General features: G+C 38.5%; 1 protein-coding gene across 8 annotated transcripts in view; it reads right to left on the bottom strand.

Annotated features, from left to right (window-relative positions):
- The window catches only part of st3gal3b (ST3 beta-galactoside alpha-2,3-sialyltransferase 3b), a 77,230-nt gene that overhangs the window by 39,421 nt on the left and 21,133 nt on the right, over positions 1–16,676 (bottom strand). For 6 of the 8 annotated variants that reach the window (XM_042497151.1, XM_042497148.1, XM_042497147.1 and 3 more), the window contains 4 exons: positions 12,356–12,503; positions 3,282–3,344; positions 2,738–2,779; positions 1,361–1,403 (listed from right to left, as the gene is read on the bottom strand). In XM_042497151.1, coding sequence (XP_042353085.1) covers positions 1,361–1,403; positions 2,738–2,779; positions 3,282–3,344; positions 12,356–12,464 — 257 coding nt within the window. In that variant the 5' untranslated portion in view covers positions 12,465–12,503. The remainder of the gene's footprint in view (positions 1–1,360; positions 1,404–2,737; positions 2,780–3,281; positions 3,345–12,355; positions 12,504–16,676) is intronic. The other 2 variants (XM_042497152.1, XM_042497153.1) reach the window with 2 other exon arrangements.

Here is a 16,676-nt window from a genome sequence, read left to right as displayed (position 1 = left end):
AAAGCCAGACTCCATTTGCAAAAACAGGAATTTTATCTTGCTGAACACAACAGCTGCTGGTCTACCACTGCCTCCATCAAGTGTTATTGTGTGTTTTAATGGGTTAATTCAGATTCACCCATACCACTACCAATCGAGGCAGTAGTAGACCAGCAGCTCCTGTGTTCAGTAAGGTAAAATTGAATTTCTGTCAATTGAGGCTGGCTTTAAAAATAGATACGTTTCAATTTTATTAAACAGGCTGTCTCTACTGAGCATTTAACTGGATAAATGACATATGGATTATACTGCATAAGGTGTCTGAGAGTTTCCAAACAGATGTTTTTAACAGTTTTTGCTGCTGTTTAACATGGACCCTTATGACTTCAGTTCATCAAGGATTTTCTCTATTTTTTGTTTCCTCATTCACCAAGAAGGCACACAAGAAAAACAGAGTTTTCTTTGGGAATTCCAAGTAACATGGGGTGATTAACTGTTATACAAATGGTCATCTGGGGGGCGAAGTATTCTTTTAAATTTCAGTATGCTAGAATGCTGCTCACTTGCCGCTTGGCCTTAATTGGCCTCAAGCTGGTACGTAAAGCTGGAATAAATTACAAATCACAGGACTAATTACTAGCTTTATGATAAATTGCACCATTGTATGCATGCACCCTAATGGAGTAATTTATGGCACTGTAGATATAATGTAGGGAGCTGTATTAGATAAACTGAACCCATGTGAAAACCACCTTAAAGTGTGTGCTGACACAATGCTTACAGTGTGTATGCAGAGTGTGGACAGATGTGCCCTTTGAGAGCTGGAGTGGTTGATGGGAGCATATGATTACTGCCCGCGTAGTAATGGGAGGGCCGGAGAAAGGGTCTTATCGTGGCAGTTTAGAGCAAGAGTGTCAAACCAATTCAGGGAATTATACACATATCAACAGACACGCTGACACAATGACAGCTGTGTAATGACTCAATGTAGTATGTTCTCGCCCTGACAAACCACAGCCGCTCTGGAATCAAAAGGGAAAACCCCAACTACATTTCATTTCACACAAATCTCTTTATGTATTACTCAATTAAATTTGTGCATTTCTCACCAGGTTTTGGTTAGGACTCCAGTGAAATGCTATGTGTTTATTTAAAAACCTCAAGTGAGATTAATTGGCTGAAGGTTTATATTTTCATGTTTCAAGTTTTCCCCTGATTAACAAGCTGTAAAACACATTAAAACTAAGGGAGTCAAAGTCTAAGTGGGAATTCAGCTGTTCTACATATAACAAGTTAGAAATATCACAGGCAGCGTATGATGGAGATTTGCTAAACATTTTACATTAAATGACATAGGTTTCCTAGAAAGAGATGTACTCACAGTTTTGTGTCCAGCTGCAGCAGAAAGCCCTGCTTATCATACACTGGAAAACAAGAACAAAGACGGATATTACAATGCAGATCTACAAAGTGTGGATAAAGAGTACAGCATGTCGACACTTTACATAGTTGAATCATTAGTACTGCTCATCCAATGTACATAATTGCAACTATCAGCTCATTGACTGTAGTTGTAAAGAACCTGTGCGTCGTTCACAGGGTAAACGAAATGGCAAATGTAAAAGGAAAATAAAAGCATTAGAATAAAGAATTTGTGACAAACAAGCAAGGTTAGGGAGAAGCCAGCCAAAACAATCTGTTGAGTTTCAAATAAAGTTAGAAAAGAAGTTAGAGATCACCTATGGACAACCAAAGGGGCAGCCAATAGGTGCCTGGTGAAGCGTTGAGGTAGAAGACAGAGAAGCACAGAGGTAAAATATTTATGGAGAAATGAGAACTTTGTCCTCAGTGAGGAGGTCATTTGAGTAGCTACATCTTGTACTCTATAGCGATAATTGTCTATAAAACATATCAGTTTCTGTCAGTAAAATATTGTAATTAGCATGACGGAGGACTACTTTTAACATGAGCATTAGTTAAAAGTAGGAAGAGCGTGGTATTACTCCTGTGGCTGCGGATCTTGTCTTCACAGAGAAGAAGCTAGAGGAGAAAGATAAAGAAAAGGACAATGGGAATGCGTGACGGCTGGTTAGGGAAGGATCCAAGCACTGCCCTGGAGGATGGGGACTTTGCCATGGCAGCCAAGATGAGCGGTGTGTGTGTGTGTGTGTGTGTGTGTGTGTGTGTGTGTGTGTGTGTGTGTGTGTGTGTGTGTGTGTGTGTGTGTGTGTGTGTGTGTGTGTGTGTGTGTGTGTGTACGCGCATTATGTTTCTGTTGGGAAGCATAAAGCAGCCAAAGGGCCAAGTCGAGGCAACAGCTGGGGAGAAATTAAAGCGGCAGGGTCCTACCAGTAAGACAAATGTTGGTCTGTGGCACTGACAGTATTATGCACCAAAACTCCTGCAGACTGCTTCACTTGCCAACCATTTGTTACTGAGCCAAGACAACAGAGGGCAGTGTTGTATCACACTGCAGTTTCATGTAGCGGACGATGACTGAGCAGATGTTTAATGCCTCACAAGTTGTGATGAATACCCAAATCAGTATTTTACTTTGAGAAACACGTTGCTTTCCCTGTTAGATTACACCTGGTTGACAGAGTTGGCTTTTTTTTTTTTTTTTTATAAAGTAGCATCTCAACCCAAATGTGGCTGCGGAAGTATCCCAGGGTTTGAAAGGGTTCTGCATTTTTCTTTTATATGGTGAAGGAACAACAAGGATGAGTGAGTATTTCGGTTGGTGGGGCTGCAGATGTACCTGAGCCTACTATTCGTCCAGCGGAGATGTCCGTTTCCAACTCTGAAACACAAAATGGTCAGTTAGCACCATGTGAGGTCAGTCTGTTATGGCAGCATTGGACTTGAAAACCAAAGAAAGCCAACTGCAAATGTCAGACATTACAGAGTCAAAAGAGGCGAAGGAGGAGAAAGAGAGGTTAGAATTATAATTCAGACTACTGGGATTAAAGCTACTGAGTCTAAATCTTTATTCAAAGCAGGAAAGCCCAATGAAGTGGAAAATTAACTGCAGAAAGCCCCCATTGTGTTTCTGTGATTACATGACAGTAGTATATTGAAAGCTGCCCATAAGAACTGAATGAGTGAATGAGCACAAACATTTTTGGTAATTAAACACAAAGTAAATGATGATAGGAGGATGAAAGTGGTAAAAATGTAAAGCTCTCATTGCGTTAGCAGAGATGTATATTCCAATGGAAAAACTCAATAGCCCAGTATAAAATCACCCAGCTGACAGTTTGACAGTCACCCAGTATAAATGGGCAGGGTCTCAGTGCCTCTACCTGTAATTCTTTTCACTTCAGCCTCTTTAGGCAAGGCTACAGTTGACTCTTCTGCATCACTCTCTGAAAACAAAAGGGGTTAAGACACTGAAAAAAGATCATAACTGTAAAGCTGTGGAGGCAATGATACAACTATTAACCAAGACCAAAGTACTCAGAATATTTCCAAAAAATTTCAGCATCAGCACAACATGGACCGGAGCTATGCACAAATACAGGTGCACACAAAAGGCAGACACAGAGACAGAAAGAAACAAAACATCAAAGGTTTAATGCTAATCCCCCAATATGCATCTAACATTTATGTAGTGCCATGCATAGATTTTCATAACAATAAAATATAAAATTTAGCTATCTTAAACAATTACTTAGGGCTAGGTGATATGGCTTATAAATAATATCACAATATTTTTAGGTTATATTGGGATAGACAATATATTTCTCAATGTTTTGAAATCTCCTATAAACCACTGTAGAATATGAAACTACAAAATAAACTACAATTATAATAAAGTTAAATAAAGTACTGTTGTTATAAAGATGAATTTACTACAGTTACAGTAAAGTTATATTACTAGTTAAAGTCAAACAATGTACTGTTATGACAGTTAAATAATCAACTGTTATAATTCAGTAAAATAATGTACTGTTATAGTTAAGTTTAATAAACCAGTTACAATTAAGTTTAATAAAATACTGTTATAATAAAGATAAATAACAAACTGTTATTATAAAGTTAAACGAACTAGTTAAAATAAAGTTAAAAAAAGAAGCTATTGTTTTATTTTTAAAAAGTCAAATAAAGTACTGATACAATAAAGTTAAATAATAATGCTATATAATAGAGCTTAAAAAACGTATTGTTATAATGAAATAACAAATAAAAGCGAAACCACTTGTGCTTTAATTTTGAAGCACCTGGCTCGTCTCGGGCCATAAATGTTGATGTTTTTGTTGAATGTAAAGCTTGTGGTCAACAGTTAGTTGTTTGCAGTTAGCCGAAACATAAACTGTTACCATGGCCCCATTAAATGTGAGGATTCATTCACTGTGAGCTAGAAACAAACCAATATCTCTCCAGTCCACATATTCATTATATTTGCAAGCCAAATTGGTGCTCCATAGTCGCAAAATATGACTAATAGTTGCGGTCTGGAGCCCTACAGATACCAAAAAACGACCTGCGCCTCACACATTATGGCTGAGCAGAGAGTGGTCTGAATGGGCACGAGAGTTTGTATGGCATATCTCATCTATGGATCTTTTTTTGTGTCTGTGAGAGCCAGAGAACCAAAACACCAAAGCGAGTCTCAAGCCAGTGCTTTAAAAAAATTACCTGACAATTTATACTCAACTTTCACAATAAAGTCATTTTATACATCCCACATGAAACAAACCACAATATAGCTCGATTAATATATCACCCTTCCCAGAATGACTACAATACAAGTCTGTTATATTCACAAAACAACGGGATATATTCTCACTGTAAAAATACGTGCGAACAGCAGTGACAAACCCACAGTGAATAACTGTGACTTTCTCTGAACTTGCTTAAAGCCATGTTTATAATGCCTGATTAAGATTTTTGGCAACTGCTGCATATTTCCAATCTACATATCCTTTCAGATGCTCATTATAATTGTTGTACATGATAGAAAAAAACGGAGAACCTTTAATTAAGAAGAGGGCTAGCTTCATACAAAAGCCCACTCAGGTTTTTTAGAGAAAAATGAAAACATGTCTCTTTAGCTTCTATTAAAACAATCAGAGGACAGCTGCCTAGCTGTTTCATCCAAGCACCGATGATTAACCACGACAAAACTAGAAAACCCTCTTTAAAACAGAACGAGAACAAAAAGTGCCACTTGTGACAAGGACAGCGTTGCAGTCTGCTAATGTAAACTGCTGTACAGGACCGTGATCTTTTATAAAAGGCTGCAAGCACAACACAGCCTCTCCATGTGAGGGCTTCTGGCAGATCGAATTCCCCGATTAGTAAGCATCAAGCTCTGTCCCTGCCGAAACTGTATAGGTGGATCACTGATGACCACACGGGAAGGCGATCCCCTGATGTTGAAAACCAAGCTCATCAATACTGAGAGCATGCTCCATGAGTTGACCTCACTGCTAATCAAGCACTGACACTGACAGGGGGAAGGGGAATCACGCTTAAAAAGATCATGTATCCTAATACATTTTTGAGCAAAGTGTAAAAACAGAATCAAAAATATTTCTGAAAGACATACATAGAAAATCACAATTTCATGACCTATTTCAGTGTTTAATCATAGAAAAGCAGTTGAGTGGTGAAATCCACAGGGGTTAACATTGTTGCTTGGTGGCACAAATGTTAGCAGCTTGGCTGGTGGAACACATTCCTTTTTCACCATGCAGGTGTTAATTTCAAGTGCGATTTAACACCCCGAGGTGGCGTTGCTGTTACTAGCAACAAAGCAAACTATTATGAGTGACTGTGCTGTTGGGATAGTCTGAATTCAAAAGGAAGTTGGCTGCAATTGCATCGTGCACCACAACTTTTGACAAAATTTGAAAATGGCAAGTCACACACAAGTGTTGGCCAATCTATGTGAAACGGCTGTATTACATCAGATCTAAAATATAAAATAAATATCTTAAAATGTGATGTTGTGGGATCCATACACAGGCCATGTCCACATTATTTAATAATAAATCTGAAATCACCGCTTACATATGAAAACAACTTTTAAACTAATTCCTTAAAAAAGGTCTCCATACACACTGCACAAAAACAACAAAAAAAAGTGAAACGGCAAAAAATTGGTGGTTGGCAAATGATTCATAATAGAAAAACATCTTAGCACAAGGTGCATGTACCACAGAATACTGCTCATATTTTTACAATATATAAAAGCCTACTATCAAATGACAAAAATATCATACAGGTCATGTGATAACTAGTGAACCATTTTAATGACAACTGAACAAAGTTCACATGTTGATGAAAGCCATGAGATGTGGCTGAAAGATCTGGAAAACATCCAGTAAGTGAACATTGTTCATTGCAGATACTGTCTGGTAAGCATTACCACTTGATTTCAGCTTTTTTAAAACCTGTTTCTTTATATAGCCTCCATCACTTATTGTTAACTTAACAAAGACAAAACACAGAAACTAAAATTTCACTGAAAACTGAGACCTGACTGAAGTTCAACCTTTGGATATCTAATCCATCTAGTAAAAAAAAATCTGGTTCAATCTGGTTTTGTTCTAAGTAAAAGAATGTAAAATGGCAGTGATTAAAGAAGCCAAAGAATGCAAACTACAGTAAGTCTAGTTATTGGGCTCTGCCTTGGGTTCCTTGGGATTTGGGATTTTATCAGGCCAAGAAAAACTGCGGTAAGAGTATTACGGTGAATGGTGAGCGTGACAGTGAGAATGACGCCAAACAAAACGACTGACAACGTGACAATGACCACAGCAAAATCAGTAATGATGATGATTTTGTCACATCATCTTAATTTAGGTCAAACCGTATAAAGTGAATATTACAACAAAATAATACTTAAAGGTTGCTTAAAATTTTCTCTGTTATTGCTTTTAAAACAGATATCTATTTATTTACAGATTTAATCTAGTATGAAATTGAAAAATAGAAAAAAGAAATAATACACTAAGACAGTAACATTGTAGCTACTGCACTTTGCCTTTGCATTACCTATACAGCTGTTTAAGATTGTGCAAGGGCAAAGTGCAGTAACTACAAATATAGTGCATTTTTAGATCAGCAGGTCAAATCACTGATCATGGTTTTTGGGCCTAACAATGACTTAATGAATACCTATTATTAAGTGAATTACCACTTTTCTATCTATATCACATTTGACTGGACAGTCAAAACAAATTTAAGCTATTTTTCTCAGTTTCAGTGTTGATGTAATTACTGTGATTAGCCTTTTTAGGGTAGTACAATGTGTAGCAATAAAGCCAAAGACAATTTTGTTTTCCTCACTAACATATATTTCTGTTTCTTTTGTCAAACCCCTTAACACTTATAAAATAGTGACTTGATTGCACTTTCTATTACAAGGTCAACAATTTCTGTTATTACTCACAAAGTTGTCTCAAAACATGAATACAGATCAGTGACAACAGTTGTATTGTAATTGCCTATGCTGACACTCAAAACAAGCTGGAGGCAATGGAAAGTTTGCTTCAATAACAACATAAGTGCCCGCCCAAGTCTGTGCAGGCACACATCATTGCCTTACTTGTGCAGCTGCAGAGTAAATGTACAAAAAACTGCCTAATTTTTAGGTTTTCACACAGCAATTTAGCCAGCTGTGTGAATTTTATTCATCATGGCTGCACAGGCTTTAATTATGGTTCCAGTTGAATAAAACAGAAATAAAACAGAGCTACAAGTGGCAGCTAACAGGCCCGTGTGTGTCAGCCACAGCAATTCTTGAACATGTTAACTGAGAGCACTTCTGCAGCAGCTATGATAAATACAATTTAGAAACAAGCTACATTGACTGGAAAAGAGGCTATTGTTGAAAGGACACAGGTTAAATCCCTCACCAGTTCAAGCCTAACAAGAGTTGAACATCCACTCCCGCTGACAACAAAGGGATGACAACGGTCACATGAACCTGCTCTGAAATTGACACTCTAAGGTTACTGTCACGGCAGAGTCAAAAGACAGCGTGAAACAAATAGCCACAAGAAAGGCTCTGGTCATTGGAAAAACAACAGTCCAGGAAACAAGAACAGAATTCAGCACTGATCTGATCAACTGCAACAGGCAATATTACTTGAACAAGTCTGGATAAATCATAACACAAGGGGGCTAAAAGAGGAACAACAAAACAAGTCACCATCAGGTGGATCTGCATCCGGCTGCTCATTAAAACCAACTCCTGTCATGGCCCACTGTGGCAAATAGCACACACCAGCTTGCCAGGGCATGGGCTGATTAAAAATACAACTAACACAGCATTAGGGGCCCAGATTCTGTATTAATTATTAGGGGTGTCATGATTCTCCAATTCCATAATTTGATTTTTTTCATCACTGAAGCCTATGCCATTGTTAAGACTAGAGTCTTGTTTCATGAAGATCAACAAATCGTTGATTTTATGTCCTGACAACTGTCGCTACATTTTGAAATTATTTTATAAGAAGGTAAGCTACATGCCATCAAGTGTGATATGACTGCCACTGTATTTAAGGTTTCGACTAGACCATGCTATAATCATATTTTTGCTCACAGGGATTACTTAATATATTTTTACTTCATTATTTGAAACTTTGGCTACATTTAATAGGAACATCCAACATTGTAAAACTAGACACATAATACGGAAAGCAGGTCAGTAAGTAATCGCAGATCCTGCTTTGATTCCTATGACTGAACTCAAAAGCTTATTTTGATCGTTGCTTTAGAATCAAAATGGTGAAACCCCTATTGATTGTGCATTTTCTGTTTTGTTTTTTAATCAATTTGCCAAGGTTACTACCCAGATAATTTACTTGGATTTCATAACGTAGAGCACATATAAACAGAATGACTCTTATTTTATTTCCCTGGCAGTCCATCTCATACATGTGCTTCCTGCTGGAGGAAGACAGAAATAAAGAGCCCTAAAAATAACGATACATTAGCACATCAAATACTGGCAAAATAACTACAGTATATAATGAGCAGGATATAAGCCTCTATATGTTCCATTTGACTGTGCAGCAGTGAGTCTCTACTGCCACAATTCAAGACTGAGGAGGAAAGATCATCCAGATTTGATCCTCTCAGTGAGACGGCATAGCTTAGCTGACCGGGGCAGAGGGCGGGAGAGACCATCCACATGCTTCTCTTTCTCCTCTGACCCTTTTTTAAGCCAAACATCTGGCACCACAGTAACGCAGAAAGCCAATATTTCCCACTGCAATCAAAGCTCCTTTCTTTTTTCCTTTTTTTGGCTATGTGCTATTGAAACGCAAGTCAGGAGAAAAAATAAGCTCCCTTCTTTTTGCTTTCTTCACATCAAAGGGTGTCAGGCAGTTATTAAAATAAACTGACTGCGTATCATTGTCGATCCCATGCAGCTGGTGATGGTACAAGGTGGAAAGCATTTCACTTCAGTGCTTTAGAGTTGAGACACAAATGGAAGGCAACAGAAAGCAAGAGCCTTGTTACACAGAGACTTTGGTCACAGCTTGAGAGATCGCTTTGATATGGACCACAGCCAAGGTCATTTGTTGATCAGGCGAAATGACAGTGATGCAACACACAAAAAGAGGAACTTTTTGGCAAAATTTGAGAGTGAATGTTAAGCAATCCCAGTTACGCTAGAGTATAACGGACGCCTGTTATATAAACTATACTATTTATAATATACAGAAACTTAGTGACATTTGGACTCATTTATGTCTAACAGTTTCACAAAGCCACCACAATGGGGACACACTGCAACATTTATATTTACACTGTAAGGCAGAGGGGCAGAGCAAGTTCAGCAGTACAGACAGTTTGAAATGCCAAGGTTGACACAAATTCATGCACATTGGATGAGACAAGACCCTTTGGCTATGAGCCTGCTAGATCAGGCATGGATGAGTTAAATTAAGGGGGGGGGACACAGCAAGAGATTAAGTTGTAGGGAACAAAAACTGGGCAGGCTTCTTACTTACCTACTTCACTATGAAATAAGCAAACATTAGCATCATTGACTTATCAGACACATTTAAAGCTTATTCAGTGCTGGCTCCATGGCCCTTTCAGACAGTAAAATTGCTAAATTCTTCTACCTGATTCAGTGTTGTCTTCTGACTTTGCACACAGTTCTGTTACAGTAGAGCTCCATGTTCAAATACAACAGAATACTTTTACAGATAAAAAAAAGTAATGCTTACACCATTGCCACTAAGGACAAGGAGATTTTGAAGACCTGTTCCTCTTCACAGTGAGAGTGTCATGGGGAACAGTGACAAAGTTGAAAAGAAACGTAATGACACCAAAGAAGAAGAGCATTCTCAGTTCTCTCAGGCCCCCCCCCCCCCCCCCCCCAACTGACCGTTTCAATTTCCCCACCCGAAAAAAACTTTGCTTTTTTTGCATGCCCCCAAAGTTAATGAAAAATCCAAAAATGGAAAAAAAAAGTCTTGAAGTCATAGAGGATCGTGTTAACGACAGCAAAACTTTGCCATGTAATAGCCTCAGGCACAGATGGTGTTTTACATATTCATATTTCAATGAAAATGAAATAAGCTTAAGACTGGATAAAAGACACTTGGATTACACTGCACGAGTTGTGTGAGGGTTTGTTAACAGATTTTTAAAATATTGTTTTACTGCTATTAAACTCACCCCACAATGACTTCCATTCATCAGGAGTTTTTGGATTCTTTGTTCGCTGTAGAGGCATACAAGGTTTTGAGTCAAGGGTGAGTGATTGATATACAAAAGGTAATTTGGGGGGTGAAATATTCCTGAATGTATTTTGCAGTTTAATGTTTATCTCCGTAGCTTGAATGCTTCAAAAGACTATTAGTTGTTTGAAAATTACGTTTCCAATCAATTTCATGAATGTAAAACTTTAATGGAAAAATACCCCTTTCCAAACATGACATTGCCATGTAAGATACCTGTCTGAAGTTATGGCACTCAAGATAAATATTCTCAATGACAATAGTAAAAGCAGAGTTGGCTATTGATAATTGGCACTGAGCATACATGGACCCACACCAGAGCACCAGCCCTGGCTTTAACACACCGTCCTGAATCATCGTATTGCCGAGCAGATACATAATCCCTCTACCCAAGATCAATGTTGGACATTACTGTATTTTTGCATCACACAGGCAGCAGTTGGGGAAGCAGCGGACATGACAGGAATAGGCACTTTTCTTTTTCAAGCTAATCTAGTCTAGGTTACAACAAAAAGAAAATCCAACTCCAGTTTAAATATTTACATTTGGGCCAGTGTGAAGATCTCAATGACAAAACACAAGGGAGATCAAAAACATGTTCTCCACGCTTTGCACTTTAGAAAGCAAGCTGTCCCTCTAGCTACGCTCTCAATCTGGTTCAAAACACTGACATTTGTGTTTTCTCTTCGCCAAAAGCTGCTCACTGAGAATGTTTTCCAAGATAATATACTCTGTAGGAGGCACGGGGCAAGAAAGTTTCAAAATTGTTTGAGATCATCTAGCCCCCTCTGCTGGATTTTAACAGCTGCATCAGGATACCCACAGTGTGAAATAAACCCCCTAGCCCCCTCCTCCATCATCAGTTTAATCACACATTTTGCCAAAAGAAATTGAGCTAAATAGTAACAGCAGACATCCCTCATCCTCACTCTTCTATACATGGCATTAGATACTCAGGATATACAACATTACAAGGAAATCACACTGACTCATAACCAACACCCAAACATACCGGGGTAATTTTCAGTGGAAAGTGTAAGCAATGCCTTCTCAGTACTTTATAAAGACTATTGTAAAACTGCATTTTCAGTTATTCGAGTTATGGTTTCATCATCAAAGTGTGGAAATCTCAAAATGCCATTTCCTCCTATCTACAGAAGAACAAAAATGAGTACGCTGTCTGAGACAAGAGTCAGGAAAGGCTTCCATGTCTTTGGTTAACACATAGGTCCTCTTACTGAAGCCTGGGTGGAGGGCTGTCAGAAGATTTCCATCTGTGAGACAACCCGCACGCGCTGGTTTTCAGAAGCAGAGACGGAACAACTAGCACTGGCTGCACAAGAAAATCTGATTACGCCCTACCCACTACATCCGGTGCTCTGGTGAAGTGAATGAAAAACTAACTTAATATCACAGACAGACATGATTTGAGGCACCAACAAACAGCGCGATGTAAAGCTCAGCAGAGAGACTGTAGAGTAAAACCCAAAAGAAACAGATTGAAACAGACACACGGTTAACTGGCAGTCAGCAAGGAGAGGCAAAACAGAGACAGGTGTCAAACACATTTTCTCAATAACGTGTAGGTTTCAAAAAGCACTGTGACAGATGGATGATCAGGTAATGAATCAATGTTACAAACGGTCAGACTGGAGGATGTCACTTACGCGGCTTCTGGCCCCATACGTGTAGATGTAGCTTCCCAGAGGAGTAGTAAATAAAGCCCAGGACCAGCATGGGGCACAGGACAAACAGCAGCTTGTGTGTGGGCTTCATGGTCTTCAGTCATTCACATGACACCATCCAGGTCATCACCTGCAATGACAAGAGGGTACAGGGACATTTAGACATCCCGAAGTAGAAGCTCATCCATCGACAGCAAGGAAACTATTGACAAAACCAACTTGCAGTGAAAAGAGGAACACACGCGCACATGGGGAGGAGAGTGGATAGAGGAAAAAGGTGGAGTCAAAACTGAAAAACTAGACGGAGCTAAGACGTTGGAGGTTAAGAGGGGTATATAAAAAGAAGAAAATACAGTGTAGGTAAATAGGATGGGTGGTATTGGTAAAGACTGATTTTGGTCTGAATCCACAAAGAAAATTCTGAAATCTCTTCACTCAGGTTTATAAACCATCCTCTATCCCGGAGGACTCTTTAATTACATCCACAGGAAGGCAACAAAAAACAAGAGGAAATTAATTTAACATAAGCTGTTTTTTGTTTGCTTCTGAATCTTGATGAACTGGGAGGGGTAGCAGAAAGTTCGTTTTTGTGGTCATTTTGTTTTGGTTGAAGTCATGGCAGTGCAGGGTGATGACAGCTATACACTAGTACTTATCAGTTCTCCTAGCATCCATTAAAAATGCTGTCTCAAAAACCGCAGTGTTCTCGGTAAACAGGAAACCACACCCTCACTTCTGTTAGGAGCGTGAATGTTATTAGATAAAGGGGGTCAATGTTCCCCTATCATTGTTGTTGGTTCATCTGTTTAACAGCGATACAAAGTTACTGCTCCACTCAATTAATCTCATCTGCCTAAGGCTCACAACACCTAGATGCAGACCATCTAGGTTATACATATTAAACCTGCAAAACATGCTGCACTACATGCTGTGAATCATGTCCAGTCTATATGTTGCCTCACAGCAGAAAAGACAACCCATTAGTCATCTGTGCGTCTACGTGGCCTCTGTCTTGAAAAAACTTCTGCTAATTAACTTGAGTCGTCCACCGTCTTATGAACTGTAACCCGGCATCGTGCAGCTGCTTTCAACCCTATATATATATTTTATTATTTTAGCATAATCTACAGCTTTAAATAAAAACAGTGCTGTGCAGAGTTCCTCAGATGTGATATGTTCGATAAATATACAAATTCAATCTAGGGCATCTATGTGTGATACTGAGAAACTGCTAAAGGCAAGTGCAGATGAGGAACTATAGAGCTTTAGCACAGGGAGGCGTCTGTGCAGAGTTGAGCTCAGATAAGACTATAATACCTCTGCAAAACCATGCATTTCAAAAGAGCGGTTCATAATCCACATGAGGCAACAGATGTTATCCAGCAGGTTAAAAATGCAACTTGATAATAGTCGAACAATCCCCTCACATAAAATGCGACCTGATGATAGTAAAATACAACTTATCAACCAATAATTCTATAGGTTGACTAAAAAAACGCACATTTAAAGTTACATGACAAACTGCCAGGCAGTCCAATTGATCACTCTTACTGACAGGGCTTGGAACAGAATAACTCGAATGAAAAACAGAAACCTGTGGAACAAATTTAACAGCATTTAGGGTGAAGTAAGGTAATGTAAGACATCAGGTAAAATGGGAGAAATGAGGCTTTTAAAGTATTAGCAGCCTGAGTTAACTAGGATGGGCAAAGCAAGATTTTTAAAAAAATCACTGATCACAGAACTTGCAAGGTAAGCTATGTAGCATGTTGATTTAATTTTTATTTTGATGAAAAGTCTACTGCTGCAAAAGCAGTAAGAGTCTGACAATAAAAATGGTTGCAGAGTGTTGCATTGTATTATCTGTTTGATTAATTAAAATATGTTCACAACGCACTTAACCTTTGATGGGAAAGGGTTTTGAGTCAGTACGTATGCATTCAGGTAAAATGAAACCAAAATAAAAGTGGGACATTTTTCTAAAGTGAAACCAACATGTTTAAAAAATGGGAACACACTGCAACGAAAAAGTTATAATAATCTTGTTATAGTGTGTAGCCAAGTCATATTAGAGACATTTTTAGTTTGTTTTTTTTTCCACTTAAAACATATAAAAAGACAATGATGAGTCAGCTAGCATGTAACTACAACAGTCTGAAATTAGCCTTCACGGTTACAAGCACGCAAACATGCATGCCCATAGCACACAATGTGGCTCCAAGGAAACGGGTAGCATAAGAGCAGGGAAGGCATGGTAGAAAAGCCGGAGGATTGATTTAATGAATCGTCAGGTTACATTAAGTATTTAATTGATTAATGACTGAACTAATACATGGATTTAACCATTAAAAAAAAAAAAAAACAACAGTCCCACTTTACCATATCAGCTGTCCCATTTAACCTGCACATTGGAGTTAGGTAACGTTAGGCTAGCGTTAGACTCAACGACCCACAGTCTAGCGTTTTAACTCACCACATCACTGTGTTAACGAGTTTCAATGACAGCAGTCACTGTCCCTTCACATTACACTCATTTATTTATACCTACAGCCGTATCATATCTTAGTTATATCATATCAGTTAGGTTACATTAATGATTTAACGAATTGTGTACTGATAAATAGATTTAACCTTTTTAAATATATACGTGACAGTCCCATTTTACCTTAAAAGATGTCTGACTTAAACATAAGCATTTAAAGGATCGAAGTCTTATTTGGCAACATATTTTCTTTACAGAAATATAGCTGGGATACATGAGTTCTGAAATTACCACTTAATGTAGTCTTCAGGATGTTTTATTGGCAATCTACCAAAAAAAAGTAGTGTCTCAAATTACCTCAAATCAACATACTCTATGGCACAATGCATCCAAAATGCACACAAGTATGCAGCTAACACCAGTGCAACCTTTGGGAAATCCAGTCAAAACAATGGGTTATTTTCCGTCTAAAGAAATAGCATTTCTTGATCAACCACTTGCGACAGAACATTATCCAGCACTACACAACTAAATATAAATCACAAACCGCTATGTTCATGACAGGAAAGGCCAAACAACGTAAATTAGCAGCAGAGAAAATACTTAACCACGGTTTCAGTAGCAGCGCTGACTGCCCCCCCACATTACACTCATTTCTTTATACCTCAGGCCAGATTAGCTTTTTTAAATTGATAGTTAGGTCACATTAAGGATTTAATGAATTAATGACTGAACTGATAAATGGATTCAATCATTTCAAAAACAAATATGTCTGTCCCATTTTACCTTACCAGATGTCCCCTTTAACCTGCATGTCATTGGAGTGAAGTTGGAGTTCTTTATGCCTTTAAAAGGTCCAAAGTTTCTCCAGTAATTTACTTAACGTTGTATTTTCTTAAAAAAAAAAAAAAAAAAGAGGGGATACACAAAAAAATCTAAAAGTAATACTGAAGTAGTCTTCAGAAATTTGGGTGGTTTTCTTGGGAATCCACCGAAAGTGCCTCACCTTACCTGACTTCAACCTATCTAAAATGTACACAAGCATGTAGCTAACACCACCACACTTGGGAATCCAGGTGAAAACAAGGGGTTAATTTTCGTCCAAACGAGTTGCATTTCTAGATTAACCACTTCCAACAGAACACTGTCCAGCACTATTTAACTACATTTAACAAACAGATATATCTGTGCCAGGAAAAGACCAAACAATGTAATTTAGTAGCAGAGAAAAATGCTTAACCGCGACCCACAGTACAGCGTTTTAACTCACCACATCACTGTGTTAACGGGATTCAGTAGCAGCAGTGAATGCCCCTTCACATTACATTTCATTACATTACACTAATTTCTTTATATTTGAGGCCACATTAAAGTCAGGTCTTCACTTTTGTTTGTAATTGTTCGTGTTGTTCACCGAGCTAACGTTAGCTAACGTTACGTTTGTATACGAAGTTCAGTTACTAGCAAGACAAACATAACGGAACTTTGAGGTCCCATAATTCAACGTTACCTCAGCCTCTCCAGACACAATGGCTACTGAAGATTACCTGAGGGCTTTATCTTACTTTACAGACTCACTTTACGCTGTAGTTGTAAGCGGACACTGTGTACATAACGGTTAACGTAAATTAACAACCACACGAGAAAACACGGTGACATAAAACGGCAGCGAATATGAAGCAGCTAACCGTTAACGTTAGCTTAGCCTGTCGCTATGCTAACAACGCTACGTTGGCATAGTGGGGAAATTTGCCTTGATCCAGTCGGCAGGCCCGCAGCGTAACAACACCGCTGGTTTGGGAAATTTTGTGGCCAGACGCG

Source organism: Plectropomus leopardus, chromosome 12, assembly GCF_008729295.1.
Source record: "Plectropomus leopardus isolate mb chromosome 12, YSFRI_Pleo_2.0, whole genome shotgun sequence".
NCBI lineage: Eukaryota > Metazoa > Chordata > Actinopteri > Perciformes > Serranidae > Plectropomus > Plectropomus leopardus.
This window is presented reverse-complemented; position numbering and strand designations above follow the sequence as displayed.